This window comes from Enhydra lutris, unplaced genomic scaffold (genome assembly GCF_002288905.1).
Source record: "Enhydra lutris kenyoni isolate GAN:26980312 unplaced genomic scaffold, ASM228890v2 scaffoldscaffold26, whole genome shotgun sequence".
Taxonomy (NCBI): Eukaryota; Metazoa; Chordata; class Mammalia; order Carnivora; family Mustelidae; genus Enhydra; species Enhydra lutris.
Genome location: NW_019154110.1, coordinates 5,550,160 through 5,573,588, shown reverse-complemented (window position 1 = coordinate 5,573,588; position 23,429 = coordinate 5,550,160). Strand labels below are relative to the sequence as shown.

The 23,429-nt window shown below is 51.9% G+C and overlaps 1 protein-coding gene across 12 annotated transcripts in view; it reads left to right on the top strand.

Moving 5' to 3' along the window:
• Positions 1-23,429, top strand: part of LOC111151623 (kinase suppressor of ras 1) — a 163,609-nt gene that overhangs the window by 85,867 nt on the left and 54,313 nt on the right. For 11 of the 12 annotated variants that reach the window (XM_022509724.1, XM_022509726.1, XM_022509727.1 and 8 more), the window contains one exon: positions 12,317-12,457. In XM_022509724.1, coding sequence (XP_022365432.1) covers positions 12,317-12,457 — 141 coding nt within the window. Of the gene's footprint in view, positions 1-11,449; positions 11,474-12,316; positions 12,458-23,429 lie in introns of those variants that run through there. The other variant, XM_022509732.1, reaches the window with a different exon arrangement.

Here is a 23,429-nt window from a genome sequence, read left to right as displayed (position 1 = left end):
CTTAAACAACTCTGTTGTGGCAGAGGTGACATGCTCCGCGTGACATCAGCTGTCCCTGACTGGTGGGTCCAAGAAGCCCCTATCATAGTCCCAGTCAGAGGTTTCATGTGACTGTGGATGAGACAATACACTTAAAATGCAGAGCACTGTGCCTGGCATGTAGGAATATCCAGTTTAAAAATCAGTCCAGGCTTATGGTAAAAACAGTCTTGGAATACAAAAATGACTTCCAATTTTATGGATCATAGACCGACCTAAACAAAGATTAAACTGTAAAACTTAATAGAGCATGGGGGGGGCATCTTTGTGAATGTGGGCTTGGCAAAAATTGCTTAGGAAATGAAAAGCACAAACCGAAAAAGAAAAAGAAAAAAAAAAAAACAAAACCAGGCAAATTGGACTTCATGAAAACATAGCTGCTCTTTGAAATTTGGAAGGACTTTTGGAGGGGTACCTCTGGATAGCATGTGGTCCCAAGAAGACTGAAGGGATACTTTTTCCTTTTGCAGGTTTTCTGAAAGCCAACGGGAAGCCTTCGGCTTAGAAACATTAAATTAAATAAAAGCTTTAGAAAGAGGTTTGAGATAGCGTGGGCATAATTAGCATTAGCAGAAAGGACCGCTCTCCTTTGCAAGTAACAGAAAATGTGACTTCAGGGACGCCTGGGTGGCTCAGTTGGTTAAGCAGCTGCCTTCGGCTCAGGTCATGATCCCAGCGTCCTGGGATCGAGTCCCACATCGGGCTCCTTGCTCAGCAGGGAGCCTGCTTCTCCCTCTGCCTCTGCCTGCCATTCTGTCTGCCTGTGCTTGCTCTCTCTCCGTCTCTCTCTCTCTCTGACAAATAAATAAATAAAATCTTTAAAAAAAAAAAAAAAAGAAAATGTGACTTCAACAAATAGGCCATTAGGTTTCTTCTGTAGTGAGAAGTTGGGGGTTAAATGGCTTACATGTTGACAGCAGCTGAACACTGCTGCTGTCTCATTCTCTGGATCATTCTGGGCAATCAGATCTTTAAAGCAGGAAGGAGATGGTGGACAGCCCCAGAGCTTGCCCCCCCTTGTGAGGAAAGCAGACCCTTCCCAGCAGTCCAGTGGATTGGTCCTTGCGTCTCACTGACCGGAATGTCACACATAGAGCTACACCACAGCCATGCTGGGGAACCCCCCACCCTTCCCATGGGAGTCTAGGCTGGGCCTCGTGTTAGTGTGGTGTGAAGTCGGCGTAGATAAACACTGACTTAGACCGGTTTATCACTGGGCACGGTGACAAAACAAAATCAGCCTGGGAGTGAGGAGCAAGTCAGGAATGGACATTAGGTAGGTCATGAGCAACGCAGAGGCCGAGGCCGTCATCATTTGGGGGTGTTTGCAATCACATCAGTTGACCTCTGTCAACTGATTGACAGTTGTGGCATTCACTTGCTCTTTACCCCTGCTCCCTCCGTAGCCCTTTCTCCTTGTCTGCGGTTGCTAGGCAAACAGTCCTGCTCCTGGAAAAGAAAACCTTTTGTATCCCTGGCATACAGCACAGTATCCTACACATGGTGCTCTCAGATCAGAATTTGAAGTGCCTCCTCCTCTCCCATCCCATCCTTCTAGAAGCTTCCAGGTGACGAGGTTTTTAGAATAGTTAAGGGGGTGGTCCCGTCGGCTGGATTTCACCTTTGCATTAGGTTGTGCCCTCTGCTTTTTTTTTTCCTAGGCCTCCATTTAGTAATTCGCACCTATGTCCTCTCCACCATTACTAATGTCAGGACATCTCTGAGATTACCTTTTGCACTTGACGGGTTACAGACCAAGCCATGCTCTGGGCCTGGTGAGCTTCAGGCAGGCAGATGGAGTGAGTGAGTGAACGGAGACAAAGGTGGTGTCATTTTGGAATCTGGTTTGTGGATAGCACCAGTGTCTGCCCTCCCCTGGATTTCCCACCAAGCATTGAGACTGTGTTGGGGATGGCCTGCTTTGCCTCCCACAACTCTCCCGTGAGGCCTGTTCACGGATAAGTCTGTCGCCTTGCCCTCGGTGGCTTAGGACTATGTTGTGGTGCTGGCCTTGGGAACACATTTCCTGACCGCTTGTCGCATGATTATAGATAGAGGTTTATATTATATTATAGGTAGGATTATAGGATTATAGATAGAGAAGTTCTTCCCTTCCCTCGTGCAATAACGTGAGGCCCAGGGCAGTTAAGGGATGAAGCAGGTATCTTGCTTTCTCATGATTTAGTCCAGTTTGTCCCACAGTCCCCACCTAGGACTGCTGGTTCAAAAACACAGAGTCCTGGGAGCTTCTAGGATTAAACTGGGGCACGAAACAAAACGGGAAAGGTAACCCTGAGACACTTGCTCCAGCAGCTTGCCAAGTTAAAAGTTGTTTCCGAAGAGCACATGCTTTTGACTCACCCATGGCTTCTCAGGTGGAGACTGTCTGAGGATATTGAGGTCAGGGAACTGCCTTCCTCTTCCAGATCTTCCCTATCAAGTGTCATGACCGCTGTGGAGCCTGCGATGGAAGAGGGGGTGTTGCCTAGCAAAGCCCCGTCTGGAGCCATCCATGGCCCGGCTCCAGCTCTGTCTTTCCCAGGAAGCTTTGTGCATGCCTCCTGGTCACAGCTGGCTCTCCCTTCCCTGCATACTCATACCTAGTGCAGGGGCAGTAACAGCTGATGCTGTTATCTAAGGGGAGGTGCTCATCACACATGCTTCTGGATGGGGTTACCAGCCCCCAGGCAGGCACTCACATCCGTCACCAATGCCGGAGATGGAGCCCATTTGGTCTCAGCCTGGGCCCGAGGCTCCCATCTGCAGCCTGTTGTCAGGCTTTGGGAGTCCACGGCTCCAGGGGAGTCAAGGGAGGGCAGGGAGCCCTAAGTTCCCAGCTGTGGCCACGTCCTCTCTGGCCTCCTTGGGAACGGCTCCACTTGTGGTCTGGGGCAGACTTGTTTGTTTGTATTTGAAGTTCCCCGACTCTGAGTTTGACGTCAGGGCAGGGTTGCTAGTGGGAGGCTTGGCAGGGAGATTGTCTCCGCACGAATGCACATGGCTGCCAGTGTCCCCGGGAGAGCATGGACGCAGGACAGAGCTGGGTAGAGGACGACTGGTTGCAGAACACCCAGCCTGGGGATTGAGGTCAGTTGCTCTTCTCCTGGCCCGCTGGCTTGGCAGTCTTGTTTCCTCGGCCCTTTGCTTGCCAAAAACAGCCCTTCTGGGTCCCCTTGAGGGCTCTGGGGGGCTCAGCAGTGTGGGGAACCCAGGGCTGCCTCTGGTGCTCTTGGAACTGTGGGCTGTGGTCGGCCTGTGCCCATGTGTGGAGCTGGCAGCTGCGTCACGACCTCCAGAGGCTTCCTTACGTTCTCAGAAATCATTTTGCAACACGTTGGCCGTGGCAGCCAGAGCAGACGGCTTCGCTGGCTGGGCTGGCAGGAAGTCCCCAGAAGTGCACTCCCGCTTTGGGGAGGGGGTGGGAAAAGTGAGAGGAACAGCCCAAAGGCCTGGGCAGGGCCAGAGATGCCTGGGAAGGAGCAGCTGTTTTCAGGAACTATCTAGGGAAGATTGGAGTAAGTCTCAAGAGCTTTAGCAACTCCTTGGAGTTTGGGACAGGGTGGACGGGGGCTGGGCAGTAGCAAAACCTCCTGTCAGCATCTTCTTAAAGAGTATGGTGTTGCCCACCTGGAGGAGGGAGTCAGGGTCCCGTAGGTGTTGGTGAGCTAGAGGCTGGTCCAAAGTGGCCATCCAGGTGCCTCTTACCTCACTCTGCAAAGATGCTGGGATAGCCTTGAAAGGGGTGGCTCTAGGTACTGGGTAGGATGGTGGCTAGTTTTGATGAATTCAGAGCTGGTTTGGAGCCGGGGATCGGGTGTAGCTCAGAAGATAGGTTTTGCAAATTAGGATTGGAGGTGGTGGCTCACTTGGGTGAGTGGACACATTTGGAGAGTGGGGAAGTCTGGGCCTTTTATTCAGAAGATTTGGTGCCTACAGCGGGCTGGGCAATGCTGGATTTGGGGCTTCTGATCACAGGAGAGGTAGGCCCTGCCCACTGGCATCTCACTTCTGCTGGCCAGGGCTGTGGGGTGGGCAGTGGGAGTCATTTGGGGAGATGATAGGGTACAGCGCTGGGTCGAGGTCTGAATACCTTCCCTTAACCACGGGATTCAGGAAAGTTACAAAGCTCTCGGTACCCCAGTTCCTCATCTGTAAGATGGGAATAATGAAATACACCTGCAAGGCTTCTGGGTTTAGCATTTGTGGTTTGACTCTTTGTGAGTGACCCTAAACGATGGGCCGTACTTGCCGATGAGCTGAGGCTGGGCTTAGAACCGCACACTGCTGCTTGTGGGGAGGGCGGGCGTCCCTTAGTGAGCCAAGCAGGCTGCCCAGCATCCTCATCGCGACACGGCTCTGTTGTTTTAGACTTGATGTCGAGCACACAATGCTTCCACCAATGGTCCAGAAAGGTCTGCGGTGTCTTCATTTATGCCGGACTGTGTTTTGTGGGGAGAATGATAGAGGCTGAGAGGGACCTTGCCAGCTTTGGGGTTACGCAAAGGTTGGGACATGAGTCCCGTGTGTTCACGGGTCTACTGCAGTTCCCACCTCCTGGGATTTTCGTTGAGGATCCAGGGAGAGAAAGTGATAAGTTACTACATAAATAGAAGAGGTCATTCTAACTCAAAGACTGATAATGAATAGTGACAGGACATTCATAATTGAGAGAGCCCGTTGCCGTACATCGGAATCTGGCGACCATCCCTGTCTGTGCCCAGGATTCATGTGTCCATTTACCTTTCAGCCTTTCACATCTGTCCCCATAGACTGAACCGTCTGTGCTGCTTGACCCCTGAAAACCTGCGACACTGAGAAGGGCAGACGTCTGCTCCAGTGGTCAATGCCTGAGGTCGAGTTAGGGTTACAGATGTCTTACATCTGGCTGCTTCCATAGCCTGGATCACAGATTGGGGGTGAACCAAACGGGGACCTCCCCATCCCGGGTGCTGTAGGGTTGGGGGTGGCTGACTTTTATTTCACAAAACCAGTTGTCTGCAAAGCCACGGATGCTAAGAGCACCCTAGGTAGTGACCCCTTCGTGTGTTGTAGCCGTCAGCCTGAGCACCTTGCACAGGTGAATCCCACCGTGAGTTTTCAGCGGAGCTGTGGAACATGCGCCGTTCCCTCCAGTCTATAGGTGAAGAGACTAAGATGGGGTAACTAGTCATGTCCACTCCGCTGGTGAGTGAGAATACCAGGGCTGGACCTTCCATCTGCCTGGCTGCTCCGTCTGTGCCTCTCTCTCTGGGTGATGGAGCTGTTAACAACGGGAGGCGTGGCCCCCGATCGGCTGGAGCAGGTGCCGGTGGTACACAGGAGGCATGGGCGTGTGTGTGAGCCCGGGTAGGGTGTCTGCCCAGTCATGACCACCGCACTGCCCAGCCAGCTGGGCCCAATAGCCAGCCCTCATCCCACTGCCCGGTGGGAGCCTGCGAGAGTTTTCTGCTGGGACCCCCATTTTGCCAGTGTTGAAGGCGCATTAGCCCACCCCGCTGTGGCTGCTTCCAAAGGATGTCAGGACTCTGGCTGTAGCAGAGTGCATGTCTCAGGGTTGCCTGTGACAGCTGGGATGCTCTCTCTCTGGAGGGTGGACTTGGGAGCTGTGGATGCCTACACAGAGGCACGTTGGACGAACTTTGAGCAGAGCCCATGTGGAAGGCCTCTCAGGTTCCCCTTGAGTTCTGGGAGCGGCTTCCTGTTCTGTGGAAGTTTCTCTCTCCTGTGCTTTGGGAGCTCTGACAGGTGTCTGCTCTCCGGGGATATCTGACAGCCTCCCTCCACCCCAACCCCACCACGAAGCCATGCTTACGGCAACTTCCATTTAGGAGATCTGTGTGAGAGTCACGCTAGAGCAGCTACAGGGGGCAGATACTGTTATATTTGCCTTTGATCGGTATGCCAGGTGAGGCAAGGGGCGCCCGAGTTGATGCTGCTGTGCTCCGGCCATGCTCTCTGGTGCTGTCATGTGAACCTGTGAGCCCTCCGAGGAGAGGCAGGGCCCGTGTGAGCTGGAGTCAACATGGGGGCCAGGTCCTGGCCCTCATGCCTTTAAATGAATGTGCCCGATCTCTGGGTTCCACCAGCATTGTCCTGAGGACCAGTGCCAGCCATCAGGGTCTTTTTTAACCCCCCAGTCTCTGAAATGGGTACAGTCCCACCCACACTGCCCTGTTGCCCAGAGAGGTTTTAGGAGAACCGGAAGGCGTGGCTTGGTGAGGGCGCCCCACTGAGTGCAGGCTTTCCTTCTTCTAGGCGCTTTGCTGAACGTTTACCTCCCTGTTTTCTCCTATAAATCTCCACAATAGCCTCCTGAGGTAGATCAGTCCCATTTTACAGGTGGTGAAACTAAGGCTGACCGGCTAGATTTGTGTCCACTCGCAGAGGGAGTGTGGTGACAAGGGGCTGAGAGGCCAGGACCGTCTGTCCTGAGGCGGAGTGCCGCCTCTTAGATATGGTTGGAGTAACCAACAGTAATGTTGTAGGACCTGTCTTTTTCTTTTTCTTACTCCAAGTAGTATTATATATGGCGACTCTCTTGACCCCCATTTGTATAAAATGATACCCTTTTCTTAGGTGGTGAGGTTGAAGCTGAACGAAGGGGGATTTCCCAGCGTCTTTGATTGGGGTGGGGGAACACTTAGTGAGCACCTCCTGTGTACATTTGTGGCTGGTACTACCTACCAGCTGCTAAGCCAGGCTGAATGTCGGGACAAAAGTGTGACACACATTCAGTGAAGCAAAAAAATACTGGGGGCAGGGTGTGAGACGTGACCTCCAGCCCACTGTCCTCCATGGTGGCCAGAGAGCCAATGACTCTTTCCTCTTGCTGCTGGTCCCTTCGCTGAAACCCCAGGTGCTTTTCTATTCCGGTAAGTTTATATCTTGTGGTTTTGTGATTAAGAAAAAATGACACTGTCCCTGAACGGTCCCCTTGTTGGCCCCTGGGCTGACAGGCCCCCCACTGTGGTTTGTCTGGCAAAGAAGCCCCTGGGTGCTTCTGTGACTGTGACCACCTTTCCAAAAAAGTGAGGCAGGCTTGTCTCGCTCAGCTGGAAGCTGCTGCACCCGGGGTGAATCCTTTGTGAATGAGAATAGCTTGGCAACGTGGCAGAAACCAAACGTGTAGGTGTGGTTTTCTTTAGGAGCTCCGGGGGGAAAGCAGCTGCCAAGACATCAGACCTGCTGGCAAGTGGGTCACCATGCGCCCCTGGGTGTCTTCTTGCCTTGTGTCAGCACGGCCAAGCGAATGGATGGCTAACTGGGTGTAGGGAGGAGTCCCTTCAAGTTCAGCATCGTCCTTCCTGGGGGGCTGCTGTGTGCCATCTTGTGCGGATCTCTAGCAGCCTTCAAGAAAAGAAGCCACTCGTCCCTCTTCTGGGGAACTTGCCTTGCTTTTTGAGACTCTCAGACTCCTGAGTGGCTGTTTGTGCTGTTGGCCTTGGTTTCCGCGATCGTTCTGGTCGATTTGCGTGCCCGTCAGATCTGCGAGATGTATCCATTGTGTTCGTGTGTCCATTCATCCAGGGAGAGGTTTTACGGGCAAACCTTGTGCCCCAGGAGCTCTGCTGGTTCCTAGAGGGGCCCAGAACACAGACCAGGCACCTGACCTCGTGGAGAGGACATTCTAAGGAGGGAAACAGACAAGTTAAATATTAGAACTTGGATGTGTGCTCTGGTGGGGGAGGAGGGTGGGGGGCTGAGGAGCAGGGCTCCCTGCAGGAGTGGAGTTCTAAGCCGAGCTGTGGCCGAGAGGTTTTGGGAAAGAGCCTTCTGGGCAGAGGGCTTTGAGGCCAAAAGGGGCCGGATATGTGGGAGGGGACTGAATTCGAGAAAGCCCAACCCTGGCTCATTGCTGAGGCTGGGCTGGCCAGTCATTTATTTATTTATTTGTTTGTTTGTTTGTTTGTTTGTTTGACAGGCAGAGATCACAAGTAGGCAGAGAGACAGGCAGATAGAGAGGGAGAAGCAGGCTCCCCACCGAGCAGAGAGCCCAATGCGGGGCTTGATCCCAGGATCCCGAGATCATGACCTAAGCCAAAAGCAGAGGCTTTAACCCACTGGGCCACCCAGGTGCCCCTGGGCTGGCGAGTCTTGATGTTGACCTGTGACGGTCAAAGTCGTCTGTAGAGTGGACGCGTTCTTAATTGGCTCCCGGGGGTCTGGTCCTCCGTTCTCACGCCAGTGGTGGGCGGCCTTCCCTGCCGCTGCCTGCATCCCGACCTCTGTGACTCCATCCGGTTATTTGATGCTTGGCCCTGTCTCTTTGAAGCTGAGGTTGGAGAGGGAAAGAGCGGGCTATGAGAAGCTCTTCAACTCGGGGATGAGGCCCACATGTGTCCTTGCCTCCTTCCTTCCTCGGGCTGTTGAGAGCACATGTTGTGTGCCGTAATAGGTGTGTGGGGACAGTCCTGAATGAGGTGGGCACAGTCCCTGCCCCGATGGGTACTCATCTGGGGACTTAAGTAGTCGTGGGGTTTTCTGTACCATAGTTCAATCCCCCCAACAGACCACGGGCTCCATGTCACCACGCCTGTTGTACAGAGGAGAGAACCACGACTCAGGAAAATGAGCCGACTTCCCCAAGGTCACATAACTGTTAAGTGGCAGAACCTACACTTGAACCCCAGTGCGGTTCAACTCCGAAGCCTGGTACTATGTCTGCTGCCCTGGGAACTTGAATCTGTCGGGGGCGACTGGGTCAGAAGAGTGAATAATGAGGCCACTATGCTACGGGCTGCCGGCTCGGTGTAGACCCCGCATACGCAATGAGAGGCAGGGGTTGTGAGTAGGTCTGGGGTGGGGGTCTTGCCCAGCCCGAGTACACTGTGGCCAGAGGAGGAGGGGACTCAAAGCTACTGCAGGCAGTTGGAGCAGAGGCCCTGGGGGTAGGAAAGTACTAGAAGTCTTTGAGAAGTCACTTGCCGGTGAGTGTACCACCTACAGGGCAGGGTGGGTCAGGGGTAGAGTGGAGTGGTGAAGAGCCTGGGAAGGAAGGTTGGGGCCATTGATTTTGGAACTGGCCTGTGGTCACCCTGGGAGGGATGGGTCATTGGACGGGGGAGTCTGGACAAGGGACACAAGTGCCTTTGCTTTACCCTACAGCATAAACACGGCACTCACATCTTCTGGTTTTTTACCCACGCTCTAAAGATGTTCCCGGGGACTTAGTTCCACGATGGCACAGCGGATGCCCTTCTGTGGCAACCCAGGGTTGCAGCCTCTGCCAAGACTGTTCCATTAGCAGTGACACTGAGAGGTGCAAAGAATGTTTGATTAGCAGCGTCATCTTGGGGTATCTGCGAGGCACGTGGTGCAGGAAGGCTGGGCTTTGCCTCCGTGGAGGTTTCTCTAATTATCAAAACTGGGAATTGGGTGGAATTATCTTTGTTCCGACTCGGTGTTCCCTCTTTGGCAAATTGTGCCCGCTTTCCACTAAGCCCTTAGAAGGTGGCAGGACTTAACGGGGCTCAGGACCACACAAGGGCCCTGTGCCCTTCAGGCTAGCAGCCTGTGAGCCCAGGACCAAAGTTTCTAGGGAAATTTCAGAAAGGCTGGTGGAGAAGCAATGGTTTTGTTGTCAGTGTGGGTCTCCTTTCACTCCTCACAAAGATTTTTTTTTTAGATTTTATTTATTTAAGAGAGAAAAAGAGCATGGAGGTAGGGGGGAGCAGAGGGAGAAGCAGATTCTCAGCTAACAAGGGAGCCCCACATGGGCCTGGGTTCCAGGACCCTAGGATCATGACCTGAGCCAAAGGCAGACACTTAACTGACTGAGCCATCCAGGTGCCCCACAGGGATTCTTTGCCTGGGGTCTGTGGATGGAAATCAGGTGGTCCATGAATTTGGAGTGGAACAAAAGGAATCTTTCGTGTCACTTGTCTTAACTGGAATTTAATGTTACTCAGTTTGGATGTAGGCAACAAGGACATGTGTGTCACTTGGTCTCCAGCAAAAAGCACAGCTGTTTGCATATTACCTTACAGTTGTGACGATATCTAAAAAAGTAGTTTGCGCTTGTCACAGCTTCAAAGCTGTCATAGTTATGAAACCCATGGTCAGCTGTTGTTTCATGGGGTAATAAAGAAGGGCTATGAGGGGCACCTGGGTGGCTCAGTTGGTTAGGCATCCAGCTCTTGATTTTGGCTCAGGTCGTGATCTCAGGGTCCTGGGTTCGAGCCCCACATCAGGCTCTGCACTCTGTGAGGAGTTTACCCCGGGCCCTCTCCCTCCGCCCCTCCCCCACTCGTGCATGCGCGCACGTGTGCTCTGTGCTCTCTCTCTCTCCCTCCCTCAAATAAATAAGTAAATCTTCAAAGCAAGAAATAAAGATGGGCTCTTAGTACTCTGTCACCATTCTAAATACTATTTTGAGAACTGTATTTAAATAAAATTGATTTCCTTTGTAATGCTAAGTGTTTCATTTGAGGCATTATTCTTAGAAAGGGACTGAGGACCTTTCTAGACTGCTGGAGGGGTCTCTGGTCCCCACATGGTCAAGTGCTCCTGCTAGGAATTTGGGAGCCTTTCTAAATATTTGAAATATTACATCCCTAATTATTACTACTTTTTAGTATTGGGAGTAATAAAAAGAATCCTTTAGAGAAATATACTAAGATATTTGCAGATGAAGAAGAAAGGAATGAATTAAAAATGAAAACCCTTTAGGAGACCGGGAAGTGGCTCCTCTCGGCAGGGTCCAACAGGACTTTGGAAGGTTGTGCACACCTTCTGGGGAAGCTTGAAAGTCACCAGGAGGAGGTCACTAGAGTCTTGTCAATGTGACAAGAGCCCTCATAGGGTCCCTGGGTCCCTGGTCTCAGCCGAGCCTGGCAGCTCCCTGGTTCTCCTCTTGGGGCTGTGAGCTCATTGCTATCTGTTCTGCTCATCCTCCTTTTAATCAGTCCTGACCATGACCGAGGTTGGAGGGGGGCTCCCCCCCACATCCCACCCACCTCTGCATTCATCAGTACTATGCAGGGGCACCTGGTTGGAGCCCAGAGTTTGTCAGAGAGAGGACCAGGCTAACCAAAACCAGGCTGTCCTTACTTAAACTTAACCTCTTGGGACACCTGGGTGGCTCAGTTGGTTAAGCGTCTGCCTTTGGCTCAGGTCATGATCCCAGGGTCCTGGGAGTCCCTGCTTAGCGGGGAGCCTGCTTCTCCCTCTCCCTCTGCCTGCTGCTCCCTCTGCTTGTGCTCTCTCTCTCTGTCAAATGAATAAAATCTTTAAAAAAAAAACTTATCTTCTTGAGGTTTTAGCCTTTTGAGAGGCCTTTGAAAACTGTGGACGCGTTTCCCTTGGAAAATACACAGACTCGTACATCTGAAATTTGCATACATATCCGGGTGTGCTTCCTGAGAGCCTACTGGTGAGCCCAAGTGGAGGACTGTGGCCAGTCATGCCGCATGCCAGCAGGCATGGCCGGTACTTGGTGTGTGCTCCGAGTGCTTCATTTCTTCCCCACCTCCCTGAGAAGGAGATTCTGTTGTTATCCCATTTTCTGGACAAGGAAACAGGCTTTTCTGGGCATGGGGGTTTAGTAACTCGCCCAGGGTCACAGGGCTAGGGGGTGCCTGAGCCCCTGGATCCCAGCCCAGGCATTCTGATTCTAGGCTGGAAGCCTTCTAAGTGGGAGGTGACTCATTCTCCCCAAACCCCCACATCTTCCATAGCCTCACGTTCTTACCCACCCTCCAACCCTCCCAGGGCAGGAAGCCCTTCCTTTTTTCAGTAGAGATTTTTATTTATCAGACTAAGAGAGAGAGATAGCGAGAGAGAGAGAGAGAGAGAGAGAGCAAGCAGGGGAGCATCAGGCGGAAGGAGGGGAGAAGGAGAGAGAGAAGCTTAGTGCTCTCCACTGAGCAGGAAGCTCGATGTGGGGCTTGATCCCAGGACCCTGGGATCATGACCTGAGTTGAAGGCAGACACTTAATCTACTGAGCCACCCAGGCGCCCTCAGGAAGCCTTTCTTAGGTCTCTACCCCATTCTCTCTCCTGACCAGTGTTGCCCATTGTCCTTAAGGATCATAGTCCTGGGCGTGAGACAGTTGTCAGCCAGCCCTGGAGTGAGGAGAGGGTCTTGGGGGGCTCTCCAGGTCTTCTGCTGTCTTTCTTGGACCCTTCTCCTCTCCTCCTCCCTCCATTTCCTATCTCACTGGTGTTTGAGTGATGGTGGTGGGGGGCACCCTGCAGGCTCTTGTGCATAGTGCTTGGGGTGTAGAGCGCATGTATGAACCCCATACAAAATGGCCTGCTCTTTCCTGGGCTCCCACAGGCGAAGCTGGTCCGCTACATTTGCAAGCAGCAACAATGCAAGCTCAGCGTGGCTCCCAGTGAGAGGACCTCAGAGCTCAACAGCTACCCTCACTTCAGTGACTGGCTGTGCACCTTCAATGTGAGGCCAGAGGTAGTTCAGGTAAGTGGGTTGTGGGGCTGGGGTCTGGAGAGGGGGAATGGTTGGGTTGGGGGTTGTTGGGCATGGGGGACCACACACAAACCCACGGACTGGCTCCTGTGTGAATGTGACTGGGAGGACAGTGGCTGTGGGAGGGACCCAAGGCAAGTGTGGCTCTAGCCTGTGTCCCGGGGCCACTGCCAAACGAGCTGGGCAGCCTGACCACACTGATGGTTCATTGATTTCCCCCTAAGAACACCCTGTGGAAACATTGGCTGTGTGACAGGCACCGTGCTATCAATACTTTGTCTAGATAATCTCACTTAATTCTCGCAAAACCCCGTGAAGGAATTACTCTCTATTGCTGCTTCATACTTGAGGAAATTAAAGCACAGAATGGGTATGTGACTTGTTTGAAGTCACACAGATAGCAAGTGAGCTGCTTTGGGATTTGGAAACAAGAGCCTGAGTTTAGTTTTCTCTTGTATCTGCTGTAATGTAGTATTTTCGCCGCTCAGTTCCCTCTTCCCATCCAGCCGGCCTACCCACCCCTCCCCACCTCAACCAAGTAACTGATCGGCCAGTGAGCCTGGAGAGTATATCCTATGCCGAGTGTCAGGGGCACAGGGCCCTCCCCCCCCCACCCCCCGTGAGGCATCAGTAAATTAGTGCCTAGCAGGTGCAGTTCACCCAGCCAGGTCTTTCAAACCCCTTTGATTATAAAATTAAAAAGTTGTTGGCTCTTGCTATTATTTTAAAAGCAATAGGGATTTATTATTTAGACACACCTTGGAAAACGGAGGAGGGGAAAAAAAGTCACACATATATTCCCACGACTCAGCAAAAGTCCACAATCATTAAGATTTTGGTATTTCCTTCTGGTTTTCTTCCCCCCGCTAATAGTTAAGTCTTCTAAAAATTTCTAATGGGTCAGACCCGTGCTGTAAGGTAGTTACGAGCCAACGTGGCTACTTCGTCCTTGGAACGTGGCAAATCCATGTTGAGATATGCCGTCATTTCAAGGCTAGAAGTTCAAAGAGGTGCTGAATTCTGAAGACTTCATATAGAAAAAAAGTAACACGAATAACTTTTCATGTTTTGTATACGTTCAGTATATATAATTGGGGTCTATTAAGCTAAATAAAATGTTAAAATTAATTTCGTGAAATACACTCACTTTTTAAAATGTGGCGACTCAAAAACGGAAGTGTGTGGCTTGCATTGTATTTCTCTTGGGCAACACTGGTTCAAACGATCCTGAATAAACAGTTTTGTTTTGCTCTTACCATATGCTATCGCTAGCCAGCATGTTTTCTTTGTAGCTTCACACTTAATAACGCCCCCCCTTTTAAAGTAGCTGCGTAATGTTTGATTGCGTGTAGGGGGTGTGGTGTGTCAGGTGGGAGGTTCATCCCATCCTTGGCTATTCTCTATAACACAGGGTTAATATGATTTCTGCAGCTCTTTGTATATTTAGGAATTTTCCCTGGGAGAGATTTCCTGGACAGGAAGTGGCGTGATCGTAAAAGGTCCTGTCATGGGGAGGAGGAGTGGGAGTGCATGGGGGTGAATGAGGGGACCCCGGAGGGCTCTTAACATGTCACACATGTCTGACCTGACCTGGTGCACGCCACAGTTACAAAGCTGGCAGGAAGGGACGCCTGGGTGGTTCAGGGGTTAAGCGTCTGCTTTGGGCTCAGGTCACGATCCCAGAGTCCTGGGATCGAGCCCTGTGTCGGGCTCCCTGCTCAGTGGGAGGCCTGCTTCTCCCTCTCCCACTCCCCCTACTTGTGTTCCCTCTCTCTCTCTCTTTCAAATAAATAAAATCTTAAAAAAAAAAAAAAAAAAACTACAAAAAAAACAAAGTTGGCAGGAAGGAGCTGGTCTTTGTGAAGGTTGAGGGCAGCTCCTCTGTGACATGGAGTGCCCTAGGACTTTATTTAACATTCAAACGCACACATCAGGCCCTCCGGTCTCACAGCTTCCTGCTGCCCAGGAAGGATATCTCAACAACATGGAATGGTTGTCCGTGGTGACGTGTTGAAAGTCATGGACTTGGGAGCTGGGGAGCGTTGAATGGTCGCCCCTGCCCCCCAGCCAAGCCCAGCCTTTACCCCTCCCCGCCCCCAGTTGCAGAGATGGGAAGCAGCTTCTCACATGGCATCTAGAACACCGTGGAGGGTGCCGGGACCCCACAGAGGTAGTGACTTGCCCGGCATCTCACCGGCGTCGTCCCTAACTTGACAGGCAGAGACCGCAGGTTTGGAGAAGCTGAAGGGCTCTGGGATGGTCTGGAGCTGGGATGCTCTCGAGGTTCAGACAGGGGACTGGTGGACTCCACACTGCATTCTCACTTCTTTTCTAGAGTCCGAGCCACCTCTGGCAGATGGCTTAGCTGCTCATGACATTTTTCTTGGGGCTACTGAGATCTGGAGTGTGCCAGACACCCCGTTGCAGCCGTGTCCGTCTGTGAGAGAGGAGCCAGGTGTGCCCAGTGCAGAGGCTGGTCCCAGGGAAGCCGGCTGCAGGGCCGTTTAAGGCCCTGGAGAGCCCTGTGGGGGGCGGTTGGCACAGGGGTCTTCCAGGCAGGCCCAGAGGCATAGCAGACACTGAGTGAGGTGGTGTTTGAGTCATGAGGTCATGAGTGCGTCAGAGCCGGCACTGAATGAGGGGCAGGCTTGTCTGTAGGGAGGCGTCAGGCAGGCGGGAGAGCCCAGGTGCCTCATGTGGTTTGGGAACCAGGCTGCTACCCAGCCTTGGGGACTGAGGTAGCGTCTGAGCAGACAGTTCGGTGGGAATGACGGGGTCAGGGCAAGAGAGCAGGAGCGTCTCCAGCTGCCTGGTAATCTCCCTGGTGACCTGGAGACCATGAGGCGGCTCAGAAACAACCATGTTTCAGGCGGAGCTCTCGTTCTCCCCTTTCTATTCAGAGACACGTTTTCTTCCCACCTCTGCCCACCTCGGAGAATGGTAGCGTCAGCCACGGAGTTGCTCAAGCCACAGCCCAAGAGGCCATCCCTGAGTCTTCCCTTGCCCTCCCTCACATGTGCGAGGCTTTAGCGAGCCTTGTGGGCTCTACCCCCCAGATCTGCAGACCTGCCCCCCTCTCTCCACCCCCAGTGCCAGCACCTGTCTTGCCCGGACTCCTGCAGCAGCCTCTTAACTGTCTCCCTACTTTCATCCACTCCATTCCACTTCCACACAGCAGCCAGAGTGCCCACTAAGAAACATAATACAGATCATGTCATTTTCCAGTGCGTCCCATTTCTTTCTGAATAAATGCCAGATTCCTCACCCACTTGGGCCTCTGCTGGCCTATCTGACCTTATCTTTCTCACCCTCCTCTTTGATCCCTTTGGTCTGACCTTTGCACTCCCTCTTCCTCTCCTTGGAGTGCTTTCTCCTTGGCTTGTCCTGTGGATGTCACTGTAGCAGGAGGTCCATTGTCCCCTCCTCTTCAGTCTTCCCTGATAACCTGATCTAAAGGTCACTCCTACCCTTTGTTTTCTACCAGTGCATCTTGGCTGATTTTTCTCAATGACACCAACCACTTTTTGGAGTATATCTGACTTATTTGTTGTTTGTGGTCTGTCTGCTGTCTCCCACTGGAATACAAGCTCCGTAACAACCCAGCGAGTGTTGGGCTCAATGTGACTGTCAAGAGGCAGAAAGGGTAAATCTCACGGTTACATGGTTGGTGTCCCAGGAGTTGAGGGTTTGGTCCTGAGTGGGTGGTGACACAGGTTACTCCTAGATCTGGCTTTTCATACCCTGCAAGAGAAGCCACTCTAGAATCATAGCCCCAAAGATCCACCTTCCCAGCTCTGCGCAGCTACCCACAACTCAGCCTCCGGGAAGAACCCTGGGGAAGTTGGTGCCCTTGGGAAGGCTGAGATAGGCCAACACCCCAAAGAGTCCTTGGGTCTCTTTGGCACTCCTCTTCTGATCATATCAACATGCTTCACTCATTAAGGGGTTGTGGTTCTGGAAGCCTGACTGGCCTTCCTCTGCGAGGCCTCTGTAGTCTGGTTACAGGCTGCACTGGGACCTACATGCCTCTTGCACTCTGAAGTGCTTGTGGGGTCAAGTGTTTAGAGGCACAGTGGTGTTCAGTGGGTTGGAGGAGAGAAAATTCTGGCACTTTCCTCACCTTTCATCCTCCGCTGCTGTTAATTCCTGAGTGAGAACCAGCCCCACAGAGACTGCTGGAGGTTTGTGCACAGGTAGCTCAAGACAGCCATCTGGGGAGCGAAAAGCAGGGGGGAGTCAAGGAAGGCCAGGAGAGCAGGGGCTGGCTGGAGGCAGTGTTCTGAGTCAAGAGGCAGTGGGAGTCAGTTCAAGGCCTAAGAAGGGCAGCAGGAGGACAAATGCTGGGCCCCGGGCTGCCTCCCGCGCCCTTGCCGGCTCCAGAGCTCACTCATGGGCATCCTTACCCAGCGGTTGGAGGAACTGAGGCCGACGGGGTGGGAGCGGGAAGAGGGTGGGCCAGGCTGCCTGAGAGTACCTGGGGCGTGGGCCAGCGGCTTTCTGCTTGGGTTTTAAGAATCACAAGGAACCATTGGCCCGGTATCTGTTTATCTTCCCTGAGCCCTCCAGACCCCTTTTCTCAATCTTACTCTATTTCTTCCTCTCAGATCTCAGGTTGGTTCTTAGGCCCAGGCCAGAGTATGCTGAAGGTTGGAAAGGAAGGTTGGAAAGGAAGTTCTCATTAGTAATCCTAGCCTCTGCTCATCGGGGCGGGGGGCTGCCTTGCCTTGGCTCTGCTGCTGGAGTCTATCCTTGTACCTATGGGGGGGTGCACAGTGATGGGGGCCCAGAGTTAGAGCAGCATCCCGACACAGGCCTCATGGTGGGCCCAGGGGGTGTGGGTCTTACTTTTCACTCAGACAGTTTGGACTCTGACGCCCACCCTCCCCTGCTCACCCTAGACGCTGATGGGTCTTATGGGCTTGTAGCTGGAATTGGTTCTAAAACTGCCACTCACCAGGGGCGCCTGGGTGGCTCAGTGGGTTAAGCCGCTGCCTTCGGCTCAGGTCATGATCTCAGGGTCCTGGGATCGAGTCCCACATCGGGCTCTCTGCTCAGCAAGAAGCCTGCTTCCTCCTCTCTCTCTCTCTCTGCCTGCCTCTCCGTCTACTTGTGATCTCTCTCTGTCAAATAAATAAATAAAATCTTTAAAAAAATAAAAAAATAAAAAATAAATAAAACTGCCACTCACCAAAGATAGGTGCAGATCTCAAGAAACTTGAAGCTCCAAACACCATAAAATCCCATGCTTTGCCCCCCCCCAAAAAGTGACCTCGGAGATAGAACCCTTTAACTTTTTTTTTTTTTTTTAAGATTTTATTTATTTGATAGAAACACAGCAAGTGAGGGAACACAAGCAGGGGGAGTGGGAGAGGGAGAAGCAGGCTTCCTGCTGAGCAGGGAGCCTGATATGGGGCTCAAACCCAGGACCCTGGAATAATGACCTGAGCTGAAGGCAGACGCTTAATGACTGAGCCACCCAGGTGCCCCAGAATACTTTTAACTTCTTTTTTTTTTTTTTAAAGATTTTATTTATTTATTTGTCAGAGAGAGAGAGAGGGAGAGAGAGCAAGCACAGGCAGACAGAATGGCAGACAGAGGCAGAGGGAGAAGCAGGCTCCCTGCTGAGCAAGGAGCCCGATGTGGGACTTGATCCCAGGACATTGGGATCATGACCTGAGCCTAAGGCAGCTGCTTAACCAACTGAGCCACCCAGGCGTCCCCACTTTTAACTTCTGAATGTCATCTGAACATTGTTTATTTTCTCAAATAAATGTTTTATTTTGGAATAGTTTGAGATTTACGGAAAAATTGCCGTGATTGTACAGAATTCCCATATATGGCCTTCACCCAGTTTTCCGCCATCATTATCATTATACGTTCCTGCAGCGCGTGTTTGTCAAAACTAAGAACACAATGTTGGTACATCACCGTTGACTAAATTCCAGACTCTCTTTGGATTTCATCAGTTTTTCCGTTAGAAGCTTCCTTCAGTTCTAGGAGCCAATCCAGGATAGCACATTGTTCTTATTTACATACAAATTTGTTTCCTTTTTATTTTTGATAGTTGCTAAAATGGGCTCATACAGTATTTTTTCAGTCTGAATCTCATCTCTGCGTGAGTCATACAAATCCATCTCATTCCTCTTTAATAGAATCATTAAGAGGGAAGATTTCCTCGAGCCAGCCTAGCAGTGACTGGGTGAGGGGTGCCCATGGGCGCACGTAGAGGCGCACACAGAAAGCTTCAGCCTGTGTCCACAAGCGTCCACCTCCAGCTGGAGATGGAGATGGAGACTTTAAAACAGGGTCCTGTTATGTGGCCTTTCTTTCCTTTTTTTTTTTTTTTTTGGTTGGTTGGTTGGTTTTTAGGAGAAGAGGTCTGAATCATGAAGTCTGGCAGTTTCCTTTGCTGAGCCATCCATGCTAAAGGGCCCCAGATGGTGGGAGCTGTCCCTTCAGCCTCTGTGTTCTTTGTGTATCTTGCCCTCCCCCCAGGAAAATAGTGCCTTTCTGCTGCATGAAGAGGGGGCTGGATGCAGACGTGGCCCCAGGCTGGTAGTGGCCCTTCCTAGTTTCTGGTGTGGAGGCAGGGCCTCTCCTCCCCTCCTTTCCTTTCTGAGTTAGATCTCACCTCCTGCTGCTCCAGAGCCCACAGTGGGTGCTTCTGACATATGTGATCTTTGGTTCTAACTCCTTTGGCGACCAGCAGCTCAGGAGACACCTTCATACGTTGACCCCATGTACACTAGATCTTCCTCTAGAGTGACACTGTCCAGTAGAACTTTTGGGACGATAGCAGGATTCTTTACCGCCCTACCCAACATGGTAGCCACCAACCGCGTGTGACCAGGGAGCACTTGAATATGATGAGTGCAACGGGGAAGCCAAAATTTAGATTTTGTTTTATTGTAATTAATTTTCACTTAAAGAGACATACAACCCTCACTGTGTCAGACAGTGCTGATCTGGAGCCTGCCCTGGAGGGACCCCATGCTCGCAGCCAGGGTGCTAGAGACACTCCCCCCACCCCAGGAGCTCATAGGCTACCGTGAGACTTGCCGAGAGCTGATATCAAGTGCCCTGATGGAAGGCAGTCTGGGGTCCGGGGGAGGAAGCTGGCAAACCCACCCTGGGAGGCTGGAGAAAGACCAACACCAGGGGAGGGTTTCCCTCAGAGTTGGGAGCTAGGCTGAGCTAGGAAGGGCAAGAGGGCAGGAATAGTACCAGCAGAGCCCCTGAGGACTGAGTGTGCTCTTTGGGCCTCCCAGGAAGTGTTTGCAAAGGGCTTGCCCTGGGAAGAGACCGGTGAGCAGACAGTCACTTCGTGGAAACCTTTGTGTAGGGGCATTTATCTGGAGACTAGCACCATGCCTGTGTTTGTGTGTGTGAGAGAGAGAGAGAGAGAGAGAGGGAGAGAACACTAGAATTGTTTTAGGGACACTAAAATCCCTGCTGGTGAGAAGGCTGGGTTCATCATGAAGACAATGAAGGGTGAGCCCGTGCTGGTGTGGGAACCTGGAGCACTGCATGGAGGAGGGGCTCTCAGGCCTAGCACTGAGCACGAGACTGATTCGGAGCAAGGTGCCTCCACCCTCCCCAGACACCTAGAGTCACACACTGTGACTCTTTCCACCCTCCCTTGCCAGACCTTCCACAGGCTAAACATTACAGCTTCATGTTCTGGCTGCACCTCAGGGGGAAATGATTTCAGAGCCTGCTGGTGCGAAGCCATTTTTTTTGTTGTTGTTGATCAGCAATTTCCCTGTTGGAAGTTGCTAGAGGAAGTGGTGAGCACTGGCTGGGATCCATCCTAGCCGTGAGAGGTGGGCGCTGCAGAGGCCAGGACCCCAAGGCCCAAGCCAGAGGCCATGGACTCCCCTGAGGAAGCTCTTACTGGTGGCATTTTCTGAACTGAAGATGCAGGCGAGTCCAGTAAGGGGCTTTTGTTAAAGCCCTGACAGGGCAAGTTTCTCTATCCCTTCTCCTCTACTACTCTCATGTTCCCATGTTTGAAATCAGGCCTTCTCTTGGGGATGGGAAGCGAGCTCCCTGGGATCTGCCGCCATCTTGGTTTCCCATTGGCTGGGAGTGAGCGTGGCCCTGTGTGGGCCCCAGTGGGTGGGCTGTGTGAAGCCAGAGGCTGTGGAAGAATAAACCAGGAAAGTGAGCTGGTGTTTGGCTCCTGGGTTCAGCTTTAGTGCACATGAATCCTGCTGTCAGTCTTCCGGTCATCCCCACCCTCTCCCCGGGGAGCCAGAGGCCACACTGTTCAATGGCCTTGCTCTTGGCAGCTGGGAGCCGCCTCTGAATGCAGCATACACTCTCTCTGGGCTGTGTGGGGAGACCCAGGCCAGCTTGTCGGCCTCAGCGGCCTGGGGCTGCTTGCCACTAGGGATTTAAGGCATCAGGACCAGCCCAGCAGGATGGGGAGATGGAGGCCTGGGGCGAGGGCTGCTGTGCCCGTGTCACCCAACCAGTCAGAACAAGAGATGGAGATGGAATATGGAAGGAAGGTGGCATTTTGTGCACTTACCATCCTATTTAATCCTTACACCCGGGGGAGGGGGTGGGAGAGACCCCTGGTCCCCATTCTATGGCTGAGCAAACTGAGGTTCAGAGAAGTCAAGGGACCTCTCAGGGTCATACAGTGAGATGATAGCTGGGTCAGGATAAAGCCAGTCTCCCTTCCTTGACTCAGCTTCTTACTTAGATTAGCCCAGCCTGGGGTTACTGTATGCCATTGTATGATTGAATTGAACTCTTTCAGGATGCCTGGGTGGCTCAGTTGGTTAAGCGTCTGCCTTCAGCTCAGGTCGTGATCCCAGGGTCCTGGGATCGAGCCCCACATCAGGCTCCCTGCTCAGCGGGGAGCCTGCTTCTCCCTCTGCCTCTGTCTGTCACTCCCCCGGTTGTGCTTTTTCTCTTTCTCTCTTTTTCTGTATGGCAAAAAAAATAAATAAAATCTTCAACAAGAAAATAACTTGATCTCTTTCTGTCTCCCTCCTTCTCTCCCTCCGCCTTCCTTCCTCCCTCCCTCTGACCTTCTTTTCTTCCTCTCCTCCTCCACCTTTTCCGTAATACCCACTCATTCTATATCCATTGATCACTTACTCTGATTAATTACCACTGGAGATTAATTGATGCACAAAATACAGTCTTCCTTGGGGGCATATCAGGTGGTGGGATGTACACAGCTACAAATAGCCACCATGGAAGCAAGCTGACAGGCCCCAAGGGTGGAAGGGCTGAGATGGGGCCTGGTACAGAGCTGAGGGCCTTCCTGCGTTGTCTCCTGTCCACCCAGCCATGCACTCATTCGGTTTATACTTAGCTTCCGTTAGATGCCAGGCCCTGTTCTAGGTGTTGGGCCTGAGTTCCCGTCCTTACTGAGCTGGCATACATCCATCTGTCTCTCCAGTCGATAAAGTTGTTTATTTTCTGAATCTGAGCCAGAATGCTCTGTTTTAAGCTTTGAGTGTGAGGTCACCCCTGGTTTTTAGAAACCTGAAAAAACCAGAGTGTGACTGTTCTGGTTAGCCCCCCGTACTGGTTGGCATTTATGAATGGTGAGCCCATCTCCTCAATCCTCTGGATTTCTGGGCTGCCGAGCCCAGTGAAAATGGACTAGACTGGGGATCCTGTGCCATTCGGGCAGGAATCTGGCTGTTTCCTTTGCTGCTCTGTCTCTGCCGCCTGGCACATTGAAGGTGTCTTGTTGAATGAATGACTTCAGATCAGATCATCCAAAGAGTTTTGGTCCCTTGGGCTGAGGGGTCTCAGGAGTGTTCTCCTCTGGGCTCGTGAAGGTTGAGTTTTGGGAGCCTCTGGGGGTTGGTGTCTGGGGGCTGCCGAAGGCGGCTGAGGTCAGGGTTCCTGAGCTGGCTCCGCTGTGTTCGGTGAGGGGCTGGACTTGGTCTAGCTGTGTGCCTGTAGCCCTACTGTGGGATGACTTAGAGTGTGCCTGAGCCACCTCTGGGGCCACCCAGCTCCTGGGCTGTCAGTTTCTATTGGGTGTCCCTTCCTCCGGGACTGGCCTTAAAGGCAAGATTGCTCTAGAACACACCTAATCAGCCTAGCTATATCACTGGGAAATTCTTGTGTCAACACCACCCTGTTTTAATTATTGTAAACAAAAGCCCCCTCTCTTACTACCCTTCTTTTAAAAGAAAATCAACATAGGCATTTGGTGGCTTGGTTCTCATCCATATGCTTTTGGGGAGGTAGCAAGATTAGAAATAGGCAGCCCTTGGGGCACCTGGGTGGCTCAGTGGGTTAAAGCCTCTGCCTTCGGCTCAGGTCATGATCCCAGGGTCCTGGGATCGGGCCCCACATCGGGCTCTCTGCTCTGCAGGGAGCCTGCTTCCTCCTTTCTCTCTCTCTGCCTGCCTCTCTGCCTACTTGTGATCTCTGTCTGTCAAATAAATAAATAAAATCTTAAAAAAAAAAAGAAAAAAAGAAAAAGGCAGCCCAGAACCTGGTGTTGGGAGGCAGACAGAAACTTGATTTTGCTACTTGTTCATGGACAAGTCTCTTAACCTCTCAGCTTGTTTACTCGTCTGTCGGTTGTCTAGCTAGAAACTAAGCAGTCACTTCTCATTCCTTCTGCTTCCTTACTTCCACGTTGGATTAACTAGCAAAGCCTGCTGGCTCTATTTCCAAACATATATCCCAAACCCACTTATGTCTCTTTTTTACTATGCCCCCTGCCACCCTAGGCCTAGCTACTACATGGACTTGTGCAGTAGCACCTGCATCACTCTATCTACTCTTGCCCTCTTCTTCATTTCATCTCATTTTTATAAGCCAGGAGTGATTTTTCTTAAAACCCAAATCTGATCATCTCACTTTTCTGAGTACAGTCCTTCATTCAGTATCTTGCCCTCAGCATGAAATCCAAACCCCTTCACTATTACCTGTAAGGCCCTGAAGTATTTGGCATCTGCCTCCTTCTTCCACACCATCT